Here is a 20101-nt window from a genome sequence, read left to right as displayed (position 1 = left end):
CGTTTTAAATGTGAACACTGGAGACACGTATACAATAAACCTAGCACCGTACACAACGCCATGCATTTAGCACCATGTCTTTTGAGGAGGAGCATCGCCTCACATGGTGCCGAGTGTCAAACAACTGTTCTAAATCATTGCCACTGGCAGCTGCTCTGAAATCCAAAGAACAAACGGTTAAAATAAATGAAAGCAAAAGCCTTTTTCTTTCTCCCCCCAAGAAGATAATTTAGCATGACTTTCCACAGAACAATTTGCATGGGATTACCCACAATACACTGCATTATGGTAATACTCGACAATCTCTGATGCATATTAGACTGGCAGTGTTAAAAATCTGTCAAAGGAAAAATAAACGATACGGGAAAATGATGATGTAAGACAGGACAGTAAACACTCTGCACTTGTGTAATCTGCCAAAATTCACTCCAAAATTGGCCTGGGAAAGAGAATGAGAGAGTATTGCGCACTCGGAACAGCTTTAGGGAACATTCCCAACTCAAGCAGAAAACAATACCTGACTGAGACACGGACGTAATCACAGAGGAGTGGAAAATACAACAGATCCGAATGAGGAGCTGAATAGGAAACACGGAGTGATTTTCTTCATTTCTTTGATTTCCCACTGGGCAGTAACCTGGAGGGAATCTTCCCTCTTGTTCATCCAAAGCAGGTTCGGTTCACTACCCTTCACTACACACGTTCACTCAGTCTGCCTTCTGCTCCTCTCCAAGCCCCTCTGTATCTTCTTCTGATGCTGCTGGTGATCCTTAATGGACTCTGCACAGTCTCTGTGTTCAAAAGTGTTTGTCCCAAAACAATGAGCCCCAGAGCTGTATTAGTCGCAGAATCCAAACTACCAGCACCTCCTGCCCTCAGCCATGGTTGGCTGCTCAGCCCTTCAATACACTTCACCCAGAGAACAGGGACGCTAAGGATTTCTTGCACCGACCTCGTACTTTCCTACATAAAAAAAGCTGCAGGAAAATAGTATCAAATGAACTGATTTTGCCAGTTCCATGCATCATGTTCCTAGTAATTCAAGTAATTGTCTATCACTCCTCAAATCCCTAAGAATCGTGGAATTATAGATTCTTAGCTTAGGTTGGAAGGGTCCTTAAAGATCACAGAGTTCCAACTGTCTGCCATGGGCTGGTTGCCCCCACCAGCTAAGGCTGCCCAGGACACTAAGACACATTCCCCCAGGACACTAAGGGGGAATGAGGCATAGGTTTGGCCAAGAGGTGGGAAAGAGAGAAGTAGCATTTTCCATGTGGGTTTATTCAGTAATTCTCTCACCACTAAGCTGCAGAAAATGGAAGGAAAAAAAACCACAACAACCAACAAACAAGCAAGGGATGAGGCCAAATTATATTGCTGAAGAGGAGTTATAGAGATTAGTGTAGTAATTAATCAAGACAACCATGTCAGCAAGGGTCTGACCTTTATTCCTGCCCTAGTAACAGCTTTGCCCCCGATGACTTTTGGCTTGCATGCTAAAGCGATTTAGATACATCCCTCAATTAATCGCAGGATATCCTCTGGGAGATAGGAGAGCAGTACTGCAAGCTGCCAACAGGGATGCTGAATCAGAGGAGGAGTGACCTAGTGAAGGGCACCTAGTGAAGGACATCAGCAGAGATGGGGAGGTAACCCACAGTTCTCTTTACCTCCTACACTTCACCCCTCACTGCTGGAAGCAAAATTGTTTGAAGCATCTAATTCGAGATCCTGCCATATTTTAAAAGATTAAGATTTCCAAAAAATAAGAAAAATAATAAGAGTGTCTTAAAATAACTTGCGTCTTTTTCTGTAAAGAAGCAACAGCACCACATCAAACTCACTCAGGCAGGATGACAGGCAGCTGCAGAGATCACGGCAGCAGTTGCTTCCCTCTTCTCTCTTTTCTTGTGAGATAAAGACCTTCTATCAGGCAGATGTGCTGCCAATCCCACACTCGTAGAGAGTGTGGAGTCCCTTGCTCAGTGTTTTGGGTCACCTGCAGCTTCTAGAGTAACTAGCAAGCACTACTCTCTGACAAAGAACCTCAAAGCTCTGCAGATGCAGTTGTGCCCCTGAACATATGGGAGGGGAGTACCTTCTATCCTGCCCACTAGGGACAGACAAGTGGAATCTGAGCTCTCTCAGAAAGGCAGTGTACAACTACAGACCTTCAGTAAATAGAAGGACTAAAAAGCTACACATTCAGGAGAGTGGTGAAGCTCAAGATTGGCAAGAGATAGAAATAACACTAGGAGACGTCTGCTTCTATTAGAATAGCTATTATCACAGCAACTGAATACCTGAATCAGTTTTTGTCTCCTAAGAAAAATAACAAACGCATTTGCCCATCAAGTTTGTCCATTATGGCAGTTAGAAGCAGAGACTGTCAGAGCTTTATGCCTGTGAATTAAAGTCCCTGTCAGGATCTTAGCTAGTCAGAGTGAACAGAAGCCTTAAATTAATAGCTTAAGTTACAAAACTCAGAACAGCTAACACACATGTTGAGTACACCCAGCTGGTTGTGAGGCGTTCAGATACTTGTCTGAATGAACCCCAGATCTCCTGCTCAACACAGACAGGGTCTCGTATAAAGTCTGGAATAGATTTTCTAAGGTTTATTTTTAGCAGCTGTTCCACAGTTCTGATACAGAACAGAGACAACCCAGACATGATACTCTGATGGTGAAATGAATCATTCTTTCAGAGCTCTGAAAGCACTAACAGGCCATAAAGGTCCTCAGCCAGACCCGCCTGGGGCCTTTACCCATACCCTCTACCTATTCTAAGAGCCCCACTTCAGCTTAGGGCTCTGCTGTAAAACTGCAGGTCTGTAGCTCCTGTAGCAACGCTTACATGCTTTTACCTGAGCACACCCTATGGTGTGTATATGGTGTACCCTATGGTGAGACTCTGACTCACAGAACTGACTTCCCAGCATCACCTTGTCACTGTGGACCTGCCAAGTGGTTTCTGAGCTGTTTGATCCCACAAACATCACCCTGAATTACTAACGTGTGTTTTCACTTTGGATCTGCTACACTACCATGGACTTGCCTAATAATGTGGACTCGTGGCTGAATCCAAGTACTCTTCAGAAGCCTGGTCTGCTTACCTTGCTTGGAGACAGTGAGACTTGGCCTTGGCTGCCAAACAGAGACTATCTGGTATTATCTCAATTTCTCCTACTGCTAGCACTGACCCTAATTCTTTTCTCAGAAGAGGCACACATACTATTTTTCTCCCATATACCTCAATACAGAGATTACAACATCCTAAACCACAATTAGATTAGGCCACCAGAACTATCTCACACTACAATCCAGATACAAAAATAGATTCCCTTTCCTTAGCTATTGTTGGCAAACACGGGTTCTAGTGAGAGAAGTTATTTCTGGACTTTTACTGGCAAGCCTTCTTTTCAGAGACTAAAAGGAAGAGCTGGTGCTGGTGGAAAAATTGTTAGACATGACTTTGAAGAAATGGCAGTTTCTGCCAAGCTCTTATGTGTGTTTCTCTGTGGGGGGAAAAAGGCTTTATTAGCTTTTCTTTCCAGAGGTCACATCTGTGAGGGTAAGTGAAAGAAAAAGGCACGTATGGAAAGTCCTCCGTCTCAGATTGACAATCAGCTGCACAGTCAGTGCCACAAAAGCCCTTTTGCACTTGTGCCTCTTCTTTCATGAAGGAAAATCCCCATTTTCTTAGAACAAAATGATGGCTGAATGTGAATGCACTGGAGTTTCCCGCTGATTTTGGTACACTGTGTTATCTCCTACTTGGAAACCCTGAGCACTTCTCATCAGGCATTTATATAGATCTGTGCATACACACACATTTACATGATCACAGATGTACAGGGACACATTTCTAAGACTCTAGCATTACAACAAACAACAACCATCCATAAAGACACAATTAAAGTTACACGTTCATCAGACACACTGGTGCACACTTGAACATGCATTGGACTGTCTTCCACACCCACGTGTATCCACATTCATGTTTATATTGTAGTCTTCCACAGTCTGTAGTTTGCACCCACGAATACTAACTGCACAAACCCAGCCCAGCGGAACAAACACTCATTTAATGTGTAATTCAAAAACCATAGGCATGTACTCTCCATGCACTCTGCTGCTGGCTTTCCCCTCTAAATAGGATGCAAATCCTACACAGTCCTATAGGCTGAGTTCTCTCTATACAACAAGTAGCTGAGCTGTGGCACACAAAAGTGCCAACGTGCCATTGCAAGAATTAAAGGTTTTATGAGTCTTTTCTCCACTTCCACAGTCTCCCCCTTCCAGTTAATGTCAAGCGTGTATATATAAATGAGATGTATTTGGGGCTTGTGCCAAGTCTCTGTAACACGGACACAGAAATAATATGGGTAAAACATGATTTGTATTGGGACTGCTCTGGTTGTCTTAAAAAGAAGGTCTTCAGTGACTGATTTGGCCTTTCTGGAAGCTTCTTACTGTTTAAATTGTAGAGTTATGAGACCTCACATTCAGTTCAGCTTATCACAGCTGTACATCCTCATGTGAAATCAGGGGAACTGACTGAGAAGAGTAGGGTACTTGATGAAGCACCTTGGGGATTGAAATGTGTGTTATTAAATGTACATGAAATAAACAAAATTTCACTCCCATTTATTCCAACCAGTCAGAATCTCAAGCAAAGGCAACCTGGCCTTAAGTGGACTGCATTTATATATCTGGAGTGAGCCCAGAAGTGTCAGGTGCTACTCATTCTTATGATGCATGTCAGCATGTAACACACCAGATCTTATCAGTATGAAACCAACACCTCTTTGGGCTGTCCCTCATCTCTGAATGTTTTCACACAGACTCAGAAATCTAAGGTTTTCTCTTCCAGAGAGCATCACTAAAGATTATTCCAAAAAGACACAGAAAATTCTGCTAATATTCCTCCTCCTCTCTACCAATGAATTCACAGAAGACATCATTCATGCTACACCAACTAAGGGCAGACACTAAAACGTTACCTGAATACCCTGAGATCAAATGTCTGTCCAGAAGCAGTGAGTATCAAAAACATGACAAACAATTCACCATTTACACACTGTATCTCTGAATCAAGAGGTTGAAGGTATTTAAATGGAAGCTGACTTGACTTCTGTCTGTTATCTTTTCTGCTTTCTGTCAGCAGCTTCTCTAACACCCACTGCTGTGGCAAACCTTGCTTATCCTGTCTTCCTATGCCACAAAACGTAACCAGATTGGTTTAATTTCTGCAACACCTACGCTGAGAAAGATATTACTAAAAAGCTGTAGAAGAGTCAAGGAACATGTGCTGCGTTCCTTCCAACACCTTGATGAACACTGGATGAACAGAAGTGAAAATACTTTACAAGGAATAAGGCACTTCCCCTCACTTTACAATGCAGTAGGTCACACCAGCTTAGACAGCCTGTACTGACAGCAATTGCCTGCTTTGTTTTGCTTTCCACCACCTTAGCACCCTTTGTGTCAATACATATAAGAACTGAGCTGCGCAGTGTGAGGAGCCCACCTTACCCTTCTGCTCCAATCTCAGCTAGAAGAGGAGATGCGAAACAGCCTTAGAAGACATCCATCTCCTCTGCACGTGGAAGCCCACAGGACAGCAAGGCACACATCCATAGACCCCAGCACTGCGAGTGTGCTGCCTGACATCAGGCTTCATTGCAATCCTATACACCACACTCCACACCTTTAATTAGTTACAAATGCAAAGGAACTGAAGGACAGATTTCCCACCTAGCTTTGCATTTATTAAAAGGTCACCAAGGAAACATGATTTTTTTCCTGTGAACAGACATCAAAAGCTAATGAAACCTGAACTTCATCATTGCTGTGTACCTTTTCTTTTCAGTTTTCATTTAGAAATGAACTTCCTTTCCCCTTCACGAGATAATCCAGGCTCCCACAAGTGCTTTGCAAGAATGGTTTGGCCAAAAGGGTGAGTTATGCATCCCTTCCTTTTTCTCTTTCCACTGACAGCCATGAAACAGTGTCATACGACAGAGGAATGACACACAGCACAACATAATTCTAGCTGTACGTAGAAAATATAGACCTTAAGGTAGCCACATGTGCTATGCATAGATGCACAAAATACAGACATGTATTTAAAGCAATAAATATGCATGTCAGTTGCACACCTTTTGTGTTCTGCCTAAAACCAGAAATAAATGCATGCATACAAACATCTTTGGGCACAACTTCTTCCAAGTGCAGCACACAAACACATCCTCTAGTGTGCATACAGATGTTCCCCTAGCTACTGCATTGAAAAGAACAATTATGCACATCCCATAACTCAGTGGCAGTAACATGCCATTGCCACTTGTGTGCTCGTGTCTGTATTCTAACACATACCCTACCTCTATGCATGCGAGAAGGCTGGGAATCAATAACCACTTACAGCCCTTCAATCCAACACTGTCAACTTTGTTCCCCTCTGTTTATAGTGACAGACAAGAAGAGTGAAGACAGGGGACACATCAGTATGCAGCGTAGGAGAAGTGGACACTATCAGCATAAGCAACAGACAGGAGCTACTGAATTCAGTAGTGGCTGCTCTTGCCTCCTGCAACAAGCAGAGCTGCCACTGTCCCAGAAATCTGGTTTATTCCCAGGAAATTGATGCAACCAGATAGAAGAAACCAGAGCAATAACCGAGGGCCATTTTCCTAAAACAACATAATTGTACAAAAAAAAAGATTCGGAAAAAAAATTCAATTCTTATTTGTTTCCTAGGTCTGAGCAATGATCTTGTCTACATAACGATGCACAACATGCTCGGTATAACACCAGAACAACTCGATATCATATCCTGCAGAGAAGACAGCATGAAACTAAATATACTTCAGACACAGCAGGCTACCTTTAAAAATTGTCAAGTTGCTTCGTTGACCTTTTAAAGGGAATGAACATACAAATGCATTACATTTAAGAGCAAGTCAATACCTCAATGAATTTCAACCAATCCTGCAGCATGTGGAATAACCAAAAAGCTGTTGGTCTGACACGAGCTCTAATCATGTACCTCCATCAAAGCTCACAGCCTCACCCACCCAAAATGCTGTCCAAGCATCTCAGAGCTACTCGGTCTCAGCCTACAACATGGCCTTGGTTTTACAGTCCTGAGTTTCTCACTGTATCTATATTCAGAGATCTTCTGCATTATGAACACGTCCCATTACGCCAGGCCTGAATCTCTCCTGGGCAGAGATTGGCATTAATATAAATATAATTATGGTCATTTAATAAATGTATGATGCATGTCACTCTATCTCATTAAATTAACAACAGGAGTGAATTTCGTATTAGTCGTGACAAGGCCCATTTTCAAAGCTGACATTTAATATCACTCCCCAGCATAATCATACATCAGGCTTCACAAATTAAAGGATTTGATGTGAGCGAGGGATGATCAAATACATGAAACCACAGAACCAGTGCTGTAGCTTGCTGCAGATATTCAGCCTATGTAATACATTTACCTACAACTGATGAACCAGCAGAAATTCCAGCCATTTCAGTGCACACGGGGGCTCATGAAAGCATTCCTGATTTAGAAAAACTTCAGCACTTTGACCTCTGGAAGCCCTTCCAATCACCAAAGACAATGGCTTGATCAGAAAAGCGACCTTTCGGTCACTATTTCAGAGCCAGTCTGAGCTGTTTTCAGACTCCATTTACTTCATTCTCCCTCACTAGAAAAGACAAGAGGGCTGCTCGCAAAAGGTCACTGGGAAAATGGTGTCCAGCTGCCTGCTGCAAACTTCCTATGCGCCATCAGACTGCAGGGAACATAAAGCCCATCACATAGCTCATCCAGTGCTTTCATCTTTGGTGGAAAGCAGTAGTATTGGCCACGGTGTTGACTTTAGGTGCCTGTTCACCCAGGTGCAGGACATCTGAAGGTTGTGAGCAAGGTATTGTGTTGCTCAAGCGTGTTTATGCTGCGTTACAGAGCTGTCTCCCTTTTTCCCATCACTGCCAATTGGCGATGCATGCATGCATGCCCTGGGCCATCACAACATGGCTGTACAGCCCATTCTCCCCAACCCAGATGACAAGTCAGATCCAACTCTATTACTTCTCAATGCTGGGAAAAAGAACACAAGACAGACAATAATACAATGGAATTGAAGGCATAATATAACAGAAAAAGAAAGCGGCAGAGGAAATATCTTAACAAGTGCTGGTCCTCCATTGTTTTCACACAGAATTAGCATTTCAAATCAAATAAACTACTTAATTCAATTCTCAGCTCCCTCACAAGCTAACAGCATTTTATATTTATCTCCAAGTCAGAACAAGTCTTTCCACTTGTAGCCTGCTGGCCATCAGCTTTTAAAGGAATACTTCCCACTGAGATGCTAACCGTCCTTCTGATCATGTGGCAAAAACATACACATACTTAAAACCCTACTTAGTAAAAGAAGTCATCTCTACCAGGAATAAGCTACTGCAAAATGGACAGTGTTTCAGGGCTTTTTATTCCCATTGTATGTAGCTGTGCTCCTCTCACAGACTCATTTGCAATATCGTTTTCAAACTCATTGAAAATCGCCTTTCTCATTTTGTTTCTGAGTGAATCTCTGATTCAATATTCTTGTGTAAGTTCACCTGCTACTTCCAGCACCACCAAAGGAAACTTTTCGCAATAGCCAAGAAGAGGTGGCACGCAGTAAGAGATTTGGTTAGGAATACTTTGGGAAAAACTTATTTAATCCAAGGCAGAACTTAATTGTGAAGTACACCAGGCTTCAGGCGGCTCTTCTCAGAAAGAACTCCTTGGGTTTTAGGTTACATTTCTGATCAGACGTCATAAGAAGAATAGCTTTTTCTTTTCCAGTCATTGCATTGAATTCTTTTTTACTGTCTTTAGTAGCAATTGCCATGAATTTTCAGTTACTTTCTTAGCTTCCCACATCTAATTCCTACATTACTTTGGCTGATACCCTTTTTCCCCTTTTTCTTTTGTTCACAGAGAATTAACCTATGCATTTTTCACCTCAGAATATCTTGATCATGATTAGGTAAATGGCCTCTACCACTGTTTACTCGTATCTGTCAGAATCTCTAGTAAACAATTAGTACTGGCAAAAAGGAAACAGACTAAAAGAAGTGAAATCCACCTCTTGACAATCCATCTATTACATAGATTCTTCATCAGTGTTATGATTCACTGTCCTCTATGCTCTAATTATCACCTTCTCTTTACTATTATACCAAGATGGGTTTTAACTAAATGTGTTCTCAATTCTTGATTAAGCTTTTTTTGGGATATGTAACAGAATCTATTTTAAAAACATTGGTTTTAAAATTTATAATACCTCCGTAATCTTTTTTTTCTTCCTCTTGTGGTCTGCTTTATTTATAATACATCCTCAGTCCTGGACTATTATCCCATATTAAGGGAAAAACATACATGAACACATGTTAATAGAAATGATGCGCTCTGCCCTTATTAAACGTAATTGGGTCATGATCACTGGTGTCTAGGTAACCACCAACTCTCACACCGAAGATTATTTCACCCTTTCCTATCATAGTGTGGTCCAGAATAGAGCTATATTGGATACAACATCTTTTGTACTAGAAAATAATCATCTGTAATGTTCGGAATCTGTAATAGAATTTACTGCTGCCTACACAAAATCTCAGGTACATAACACCTAGACAGAAGTCTCTATGACCACTCTCCTCTATGACCACTGGAAAGCAGTTCGGTTTATCCATCATTTACACAACCATTACCTTTCCATCTTTTCTTCCTTCTCTCAATTTCAGCTCTAAAAAGTTGTTAGATAATAACAATAATACATCTTTCCTTTTCACCAAGAACCGTACGTATCCCATGACACACAACTGCACTCATTTCCACATGCATCATCTAAGCTCCTCTTGGTATCATATTTGTTTGCTTTAAGAAGAAAGTGTGACACCAAATCACACTTACACTTGTTTATTCCTTTGTCCATTTTTCTAAGTGGAACTCGCTTATGATAATTACTTGGTTGAAAATATTTTAACGATTCCTTGTCTCACTTCAGCAGCTATTCATCAAAGATTAATATTCTATACTCCAGAAGCTGCCTGTCTTGAGTGTCTGAGAGTAAAAGAAATACTGCAAAACATCAGCACTTGGATGTCTCCAAATTCTCCTTCTCTCACAACTATGAGTAGCCAACAACTTCTTTGATCTCTACTGTCTTCAGCTCGTTCACCTCTCATCTGTCCCCACTTATAGTATGTATGTGAATCACTTTTTAATTGTCCCTAATGTCTGCATTTCCATAGGCTGTGTGCTGTAATTTCTCTTTTCTGACCATGCATCTTCACTTGCAGATAGCCACCATCTGGCATCACATGCATCAAAAATTTCTTCCTTGGACAAAAATTAGAATATAGCAGGTTTCTCTTTGTCATCCATATGTGGTATACAACAGAGCCTCTTACCTAAAGATAAGCCATGAAGCTCCAGAAATATCATGTCTAAACATATTGCCTTCTCTGCCTCATAGATTACCCAGCACAAGCAACCTCTTTCATCTGTAAGTTTATCACATTCAGAAACACATATTTCTCCTCCGTTATTCAGAATTAAAGTGTTTGCAATTCAGTTTGGTTTAATTTACTTTGGAAATGAGTTAAGCCAAATTTAATTAAGGCCACCTTAATTCTGCTTCAGAGTGTTGACATGTGGCTTAATGTGGTTTAGCACAGGACTTTCCACTTGCTCCTTTAGCTAATTCAGAGGTACTTACCTGCACATTCTCATACAAACTATTATAGAATTCAGCCTGTTTTAATTAATTATCAAAACAGAAAGGTAACTTGGTTGCATTGTAAGTATTTTTAAGAGAAGAACCTGCAAGTTACTAAATCTCTCTTTAAACCAACAGAGAAAAAACTAGAGTACATCTGAAAATAGCAGGCAGACGAATTCAAATTCGTACAAGGAAATAATATTTAGCACTTTCTGATCCCTGGAACAAAATATCAGGGGACCAGATGGATTTCCAATCATGTGATGCTCTCAAATCCAGTCTGAATTCTTTCTTCTATGAAAAATCTTACACAAACACGAGGGTTTGGTACAAAGCTGCCTATGTAGTATAGGAGGTCAAAACCAGAAGAGCTGATGGTTCTTTCTGGGACCATAAGCTGAAATAAGTGTTGTGGAAGAAGGGAAAGAGGAAAGACAATGCTATCAGTACAGGAGCTTAGCACATATGAAAAAAAAATATAAATCTCAATTGGGAACATAAAAAAGGAAAGACCAAAGAGACAAGAACTGGATGAGAAAAAAAAAGAAGAAGAAAGGATGCACCTACAGATTTCAAAGTTGGCAAGAATGAATAGAGTTAGTTTGATTTCTTTTTGACAAGACCAAGGGACCTACGATTGGATCATCCATGAATAAAGACAACAGTGGATGTGGCAGAGAACAGCAGATTAAAGAACCTGGGAGCTACAGCAGCTGTGAGAAGTACAGTGCAGAAATCAGTGGAGGGACAGAATGGAGGAGGAAGTGAGATTAAATTTCAATATATAGTTTACATTCAATATTGGACAGCATATCCAATACCACTAATATCACTAGTATGAACTAGTGGAGTTCACTGCTGCAGGAAATCCCGTGTGGGAAAATATTACGAAAGGGGACAGAAAAGTGCCATAATTATCAACAGAGAAAGTTGCTCATTATCATTACCACACCCTCGAAATAATCAGGCCTCATGCTGCAGCATATGAAGCAGAAAGGAGGCAGGTCAGGTGGGCCGGTAGGATTATTTCTTCTTTTCCATGTCTTAGTGTAATTGAATCAGTTGCACTACAGCCTGGTTTTGTTCTCTTAGGAGCCACGAGGAACCAAACACTGTATGAGACAGGATACCTGATCATATGGACCAATGGTCTGATCCAGCATGGCAAATGTTATGATGCTAAGAGGGGTAAAAATCAATCTTCGCAGAAAATCCTGTGTATAAAAGACTTTGAAATTTAGATGCTTCTAAAATCCATGCAGAGTAAAAGACAAACGTGGCTCCTCTAGCCTGTGCTTTTGCAACCTCCCATTCTTATTTGCCATGCCTGAGGAGTTCATGATTAGACTATGAGCTTCATCAAAGGGCAATTTTCAGCTGCCAAATAGATTTGTACAATAAATCCACATGGGACCAGATTAACAAGCAAGAGAGACATCAGAAATCAAAAACCTAGCCGCTGTAATTCCACTGAAAACTTGAAAGGATGATGTGCAATGATATTTAGACTTTTAAAGAGACACTGCCAGAATACTACAGCTAGTTTTCATTAGGAATTTTGCTTTTCTGTCTCACATCCTTCCCAAGAGTTCTTTTCATTAGCAGACTTAAATCCCACTTATATTCAAGGCTGCACCGTTCAGAACTGTTCAGTGGGCTTCAGAAAGAGTAACATTTCATCCAAAGTGCAGCATCTTTTCCATGCAACCATAAATTAATTAATTGCAAATGAATTTTTTGATTCTAACATCTAAGTTGTCTGGGTTTGCAATGTCAGCACCTGGGAATCTTCGATCTAATCCCATCCACAACTCCCAGAAAATGGGTATGACTGAATACTTGCATTTCTGATTCCATGTAGTCTGGCTTTTTATTTCCTAGGGAAATAAAAAAAAAAGCTTCTAGGGAAGCAGCTCGATAACTCTTTCCAATCTGTACCTACTACCACCTTTCTTCCCAAGAGTATGGGAAGACTGGGCTGCAACCTAGCATCTAGAAAGGTTTAGAAGTAGTTGAGGGAGAAAACAAACAAACAAAACAGGTATCAGCTGTTTATGGTATATTGGAAGGGGAAAAAAGAGAAATATCAGCATTCAGAAATGTACAGAATCAAGGTAACATCTGTTTTCCTTTCCTGGGTCCCACAGAATCTGCTGTGTTCCTTGGTTTAACAAATAAACCAGCTGCTAACTAGGAGATGCTCACATCATTTGCAAGTAAAAGGAAAGAAACGCAGGGATTTGTTGGAACAAGCCCTTTAAGACTAAGCCCCAAACAGAAGTGGTAAACATCAGAGCTACAGCAACTGATCGATTATATACAGTAGTGGAAAAGAGTTGAGAGAAAGAGGGGAGCACATGATGGCTCTGCTTTGCTGTTCCAAATACATCCATGTCTAGTGTACCTCCATAGAACTAGATGCTTCCAACTCTGCAAAGTCAGATCTACAATGACCTCATCCCATCATTACTTTCTGTTGTGCTGAAGAAAAAAAAAAAAACAAAACCTAAAAAACACCACTAACAACAAAACACAAAGCAATTACAAACCACAACAAGGGAGGGAACCTGTTCTCCAGTTACACTGACAGACAGCCCTCGATAATCTATCAACAACAGAGACAAAGGAACTGATTTAAGATGCTATTACTTCCAAAGGGCTCAGATTGTGCTACTCTGTTTATTTAGGAGTTGGAGAAGTCGAGATCCTATTTGATCAGCTTTGAAATTGGTTCCAAAAGGCTGAGAAGTCAGCTGATTTTTCATTTCTCTGTAGTTCAAGGCCATATACATTTCTCCTTTTGTTTATATCAACAAAATCCGAGTTAGGATATAACACTCATTTTTTCTGCCAAGTCCGTGGAGAGTTCTCATCCAAGACTTTGCTCATCTGACTCAATCCAGCCTAAGAGGACCAGAAAATACAGGTTTGTGGCTGCAAGCCACAAGCCCTGGTGCTGTGCTTGCAGACTAATCATTATGTTGCTCTGGCCATCCAAGGAAGATGAATGCTCACCGTCTCCTGGTTGGTTTGCTCTTTCCCATGTGCCTTTGCTCATTTCCTAAATGCCATTAACCTTTATATCGTTGCATTAAGTGAAATCATCAAGACTAAAAGGTACCATTAGAATATCTTGAAAACTGAATCACAATTTACTGAAAAGGATTGGTGGGCACAAAAGGAGCATGAAAATACGGAAAACAGGATGCAAACGTTTGCAATGGGCAACAACTAAAGAAAACACAATGAGCAGAAAACCTTAATTTAATCCTTCACTCCTTAGATTACTACAAGATAACTATTTGTTTTTCTCTTATACTTCTCTTACAATTACAGCTGCTTCCAATTTGAATCACTTTGGACCAGAACTGGAAGCAGAACTATTTAGAAAAAAAAAAACAAAAAAACATTCTTCTATATTTCTTAGCATCTGCTTTTGAATGACGTGCCCAGGCCTCAGAGGGTTCACTAGATGCACGTTTTAGAGATGATTTTTTGGATAGAAACTTCTGGATGCTTGTGAAACTTACTCATACTTAGGAAAAGTGTAAAACGTGGGAGACAATGGAAACCAGAAATAGGAAAAGCCTCAGATTTCAAAGATGATGTAAACAATTTACTGGAATGCTCATCAGAAAGCCCAGAATAAACTCCATCTCTTTTCATTTCCCTTCTGCAAGTACTTATCAAATACGCTCTGTGGCAAGAACATTGCTGCAACCATTTCTGTTGGTGCCTGAATACTGGCATGAGTCCAAATTAAAATTATTTGCAAGTTTGTGCACTAGGCATCCAATTACAAGAATGATATACAAGAATATCATTGCTTCTGTATGCCAGTAAGACAACGTTATGCGACTGCAAACTCCCTCAAAACAACCCAATTTCTGACTATCGACTGTAATAAACTGCTTATGAATAAGGCATACATAAAAATTCCACAGAAATATAATATGTGATACGCAATAATAAGGAAGATAAAGAAAATCTTTCATTGCCTATAGATAACTATAAAGAAACAGAACTGCAATTTCAGGGACAAATGATGTATTAGTAACAATTTGGTTATTTTGGACAGAAATGGGTCAAACCAGAGCAGTCCACCTCTGAAAGAGTAGCAAGAGGAAAGGCTTTCATCTTGGCATACTGCTTTATTTCTGCCACACTTTCACGGCAATTCACTGGTTCATTACTTGTATAAAATAATTCAGTAAATGCTAGCCAGGTTACAGGGGATGGATAATGGCAGCTCTTCCCATTTATTAGACTCTCATCTCTGCAGTTACTGTATAAGGGGCCAGGATGCAGAGCTTTTCATCCAGTTCTGCTACCCGTTTATCAGCAGCTCCGTCCTTTTATCCCTCAGCATTTAAGTACTTCCATCTCCGAAATACAAACTATTGGCTCTTATCTAACAAGAAAGTTATCTTGGTTTTATGCCAGTATAGCATAGGAAAAACAAAAAGATGCAATTTATTAACCTTCTAAACAGAACGAGACAGACTTCAGCAAGATGGCACATGATTTGTGGAACACACGTTACATGACTAATGTCACATCCTCGCTCACACGAAGATGGCTCACAGAACCTTCAGGGACATTCACTCTCACAATTTATCTGGGGTGAGTTTTGTAGAGATGGGGGCTTCTAATTGTTAGACAGGCCATGACTTTTGACAGTTACTCTGGCCAGGCTCCACCTGCCAATTGCTGCCGTTACATCAGGCACAATTTTACCTCTAATTTCTCCTACTGTAAATGACTGGAGAGAATGCAAGCAAAATCAAATCAAACCAACCAACCAACCAACAAAACAACATCAGTTTTTCCTCACCTCTAGCTTGCTTTACCAGTTCAGTGAATTGAGTAGTTGGACTCAAAAGAAGAAAAACTTTTCCAACATGAAGATGGGTTCTATGGAAGAGCGTTCCTGAAATTCCCCAAATCCTCCTTTCAAAGGTGTTTTGAACAACTATCAACAATTTCTTATGAACGTATGGCCACTCTGCTCGATGCTGCTCTCCCTGATTCCATCATCTCTGCAAATGGATGGCTTTTCCCTCTCATCAAGTCGGATAATAAAAGTTGGGGCATTCAATTCCCCTCATTCAGAAGCATTAGACTGGACAGAATTAATTTTTTCTCTTGACTCTCCCAAAGACTTTCTTCAAAAAGGGATCCACGTCACCAGTAAAATCTCCTTCAAAGGGTACTGTCAAAATATCTGGAATAATTTAAAAACTCATTTGTTACTCCTTGTTGCATGTATCCCTTTGAAGCAAGAAGCTGAAGTCTATTTACATCAGTACTTCATCTCCTCTACCAGGCACAACATGTCAAGGAAAATGCCTTTCCAACACCACATGTACTGAGAGAGCACGGAGCTGAGTTTTGAGATTTGCCATGTTTCTACTATATCTGTTTTGGAACGCAAATGTATACATGGCTCAAAATACATCAAACTCATAGGATGGTGAATACAGTTAGTAATCTGAACATCCCAGTGCAGTACGTTACTACAGGCGTCTTAACTAGTCAGCCAAGAATCAAGAAGAATAAAGTGTAGTACAATAGGATATGGTAAAACAAAGAGCTATGCCAGTTTAAAAATGAATCACACTGAAGAAACTTAGGAGAATATCCATATGCGTCAGTGCAGATTTGATTCTTTTGGGCCAATATTTGCTCCCGATTGTACTGAATAGAGCTTTCTATGGCACAGCCTTATATTCAGTATTCTGCAAACCAAATAAGACAAGATGGCTCAACAAAATCCTGCAAAAGGAGAACAGTAATACAAACCTGGAGGGCAATAGGTCCAGTGAGGGAGTTAATACAGACTGCATTCACACTGGGAGAGAAATGATAGGCAGTTTCTGATTACTTTTTGATTGTGAGATTGTAAACTGGTAGAAGTAGGAAGGAGAATTCCTTGTTGAAATGGACTGCTTTGTTTTAGGCAGCTTTCAAATGGAGACACTGCTGTTCTAAGACTCAATTGGACAATCCAGACAAAATCAAAGAGAGTCTGGATTTTTTTTCCCCTTCTTTTCTTCTTCTTTATGTTGAATAAAACCTTAGATAAGATCAATAGTTTCTTTAGTTTTATGTTTCTCTTCCTTAAGGGTAGATGGCTTATTGCATTTCCATTGATCACACAGACAGGGAGATTCAACAGAGACAAGTCATCTTTTCTTTTGCTCTCATTTCTGCCCTCCCCCCATACCCATTTGAAATCAAATGACTTTTAATCGAGGCTGGGGTCACAACTGTTTCTCATTTACATATCACTAGTAACAAATTCATGCCTTATTTTTCACTCACTAAACTGCTTTAGAAATGAAAGTCACATTTCTATACATGATATGCCACACACCGTGCAATCGAAAAACTTTAGGAACTTCTTTTCTGGGCCTCTCTATCAGACAGGTTACCTCAGCCCTCCTACAACATTGCTCTGTGGTGAGAGGGGGCTTACCTGACAGCCCTGTGTATTTAATATTTAAGCTTCTTACAGTCTCTACAAAGCCTTCCTCTGTTTTTTCCTAAATCCTTTGCAAACTCCCTATCAGATATGTGCAACTTCAAGCACAAGAAGTTTGTATCTCAGTTTACAGTCAGCAAAGCAGCTACATTCACCATTATTTTCACCATTTTCAAGAAGGAAGAAAGTCAAAGATCAGGATCCAGAACTGCTACCAACACCATTAGAAGCCTGACCACCAGCTTACTGAGTGGTGGTGCACTTGGGAGAACGTTGCATAAAACATTTTAGATCTGCTGGCACAACTTATGCAAACTTGGGTGGAAAATACTGAAGGAAGTAGAGAACAAATCATTAGACACTGATATAACCTGATGTCCAACTGCTTTTAGATGTTACTCAGATTATCTAGGAAATGAGTTAAATTCTCCATGGAGATCACTAGGAGTTTTGCCACTGACATTAGTCAAGGTAGAATTTCTCCCCACTGTCTGAAGGAAATTTAAAACCCCACCACAACCTGTGGTACCTATTGCACCCCATCAGCACTTCTCAGAGTAGGGAGCACTAGGTGTAATGCTCAGGGCAGTTATATTCTCTTTCTTTAAACCATCTTCAGATATTTCTTCTGCCTTTTCTATCTAAGAAATGATGTGAGTATAGTAGAGCACTGTTAAAACAGTAGCTGAGTACTTGCTGGCCACATTCTATGGAATGTAAAAGGATTAACATAGAACTTGCAAAGAATAATTTGAACGTCTTATTAATTGTTATTTGTAACAATGGCTTTTTCCTTAAGGGTCTTTTCGGATCCTTAACCACATATTAATGCTGTATAGATAAGGATTGCTCCCTAGTGGGAGAAATAAGGTGGAGCACAGAATCCCTTCCATGGAAAGCAACAGGTTTGGGAAAGGAACAAAAAGAATTCACCAACTGAGCAAGTGGAGAATTATGTACAGCTAAATACAATTACCAGAGCTCAAACCATGTACTTAAAAAGTGCCAAGAGGCTCCTGTCTCTGATGCACTCAGCACAAGTACAGCCCTTCCCACAGTATCTGGAACATCATTTGGTAAGAAATTTAGCTCCATTTAGTTCACAGTTAAAGCTGTGGCTTCAGCTCATAGATGAGCTACCTTTGGCTGTCAGTAACAAACTCCAAGTGCAGAATTCTCAGTGCAGGCTCTTAAGTTTAGCCAAGCAAATGCCCAGATAGACTGCAACAGGAAGTGTACGACTCCTAATATTCATGTTAATTACCTCAGATCTACTGTGAATACCATTATAAAGACACAGTCTGTATCATCTCAAAAACACTCCTTCATTCAGCTCAATATTTTTGGCATTAGACTGGAATTTCTTTTTATTTCACTGTCAAATGAAACCTCGTAGCAAGGAACCTACTTCCCTGGCATGGAAGATTAAAAGTGAAGGATCGTGGAAGGATTTAACTGAGAAGAAACTCAGTAGAATGGCTACACTTATATTATAGAAGGAAGCTGGCAATACCAAACAGCATAAAAACAGCACTCTCTATTCTCCCAAGCTCATTAGACACACATTAGAAGGAGTGTGCCATGTAGTTCTTTGGAAGAGGTACTTACTTTGTAGAGACCATGGCTGCAGCCGCAGTACGTGCTCTCCATGGTGTAGCTCCTCAGCACACCCATTTCTTGCCATACCACCACCCGGGCTGTTGACTCGCGGGACTTTTCTACAAGGAAGCTGCAGCTGTTCATGACAAATGCAGGGGCCACTTTGTCCAGGATTTTAGGAAGAGTCTATAAGAAAGTATCAGCAATGAGAAAATGAATCAAACAGATGTACATGCATTTATATCACAAATACATCTACAAGAGGCCTATGCTGTTTAAAGCGCGTATCACCAAAGCTACCTGTAGAAACTGTCACTGTGATAGTTCCAGTTAGTGCCAAACTGGACTCATCTTCATCCCAAGTGAAATCTTCATATTCTAATGTTTTGTTGTGTTTGTTTGTTTTTTTGTCCCCAGTCACAGACAAAAATGCTGTAAGTACATTTGGTACATCCCATCCAAAATGATGTCTTTGCACATCCTATAGTTTTGGACTGCTGAAGTCACTTATGAAGCTTTATTTTTTAAGCTGCTTCAACATTAACTACATTTTCCTGTTCTGCCTAGAGGGCTGCAGTCATAGCTCAGCACACAATGTTTCCATTCTTTCCTTTCCAGCTCCTCCTCACAATTTGACAAGGGATTCAGCTATAGGAGGAATTTTGTTTGAACACAGCACACAGCAAAGAAGGGGAATGCATAATCCCACTGAAGGTCACAGATAATTATAGGAAAATAGAGCTTAGCATTTAACTATCTTGCATTGTGAAATAAACCAAACTATTCTCATCTGGGATCAAATGGTACATTGAATGCACTCTGTATAGAAAGCGGCAATAAAGAGTAAATATGAAAATTCAGTAAAATTACCTCTTAGCTCTGAGTGATTTTCTTATTCTAGAAATCATTTTTCTCAACAGCAGCCTATAAACACTGCTAATACACAGCGCTATCAAATATTTCTATCAGTGTGGATGCAACACTTCTTCATGCTAACTGTAAAAGTATATACTAGATACCTTAACACTAGGTGTACTCGGTGTAGAAATTGGGCATTTACATACAAAAGCACATATGTGCATATAAACCTTTGTGCTTGCATCCCAGTACATGCCCAAAGACCATCCAGTGAAGAGCTTGTAAAATAAGAACGTTCATAATTTCTTTGATGACAGCTTTCTTAAACTTCTGAATGGAATGGAATCATACAGAAGGAGTTTCTGCTCATTGCT

General features: G+C 40.3%; 1 protein-coding gene across 1 annotated transcript in view; it reads right to left on the bottom strand.

Moving 5' to 3' along the window:
* LOC146751662 (cytosolic carboxypeptidase 4-like) overlaps positions 1–20101 on the bottom strand; it is a 334880-nt gene that overhangs the window by 34167 nt on the left and 280612 nt on the right. Inside the window, exon 5 of the mRNA XM_085533888.1 lies at positions 18879–19055. Coding sequence (XP_085390014.1) covers positions 18879–19055 — 177 coding nt within the window. The remainder of the gene's footprint in view (positions 1–18878; positions 19056–20101) is intronic.

Source organism: Coturnix japonica, unplaced genomic scaffold (genome assembly GCF_054131305.1).
Source record: "Coturnix japonica strain WE unplaced genomic scaffold, WE-NBRP24 Scf069, whole genome shotgun sequence".
Taxonomy (NCBI): Eukaryota; Metazoa; Chordata; class Aves; order Galliformes; family Phasianidae; genus Coturnix; species Coturnix japonica.
This window is presented reverse-complemented; position numbering and strand designations above follow the sequence as displayed.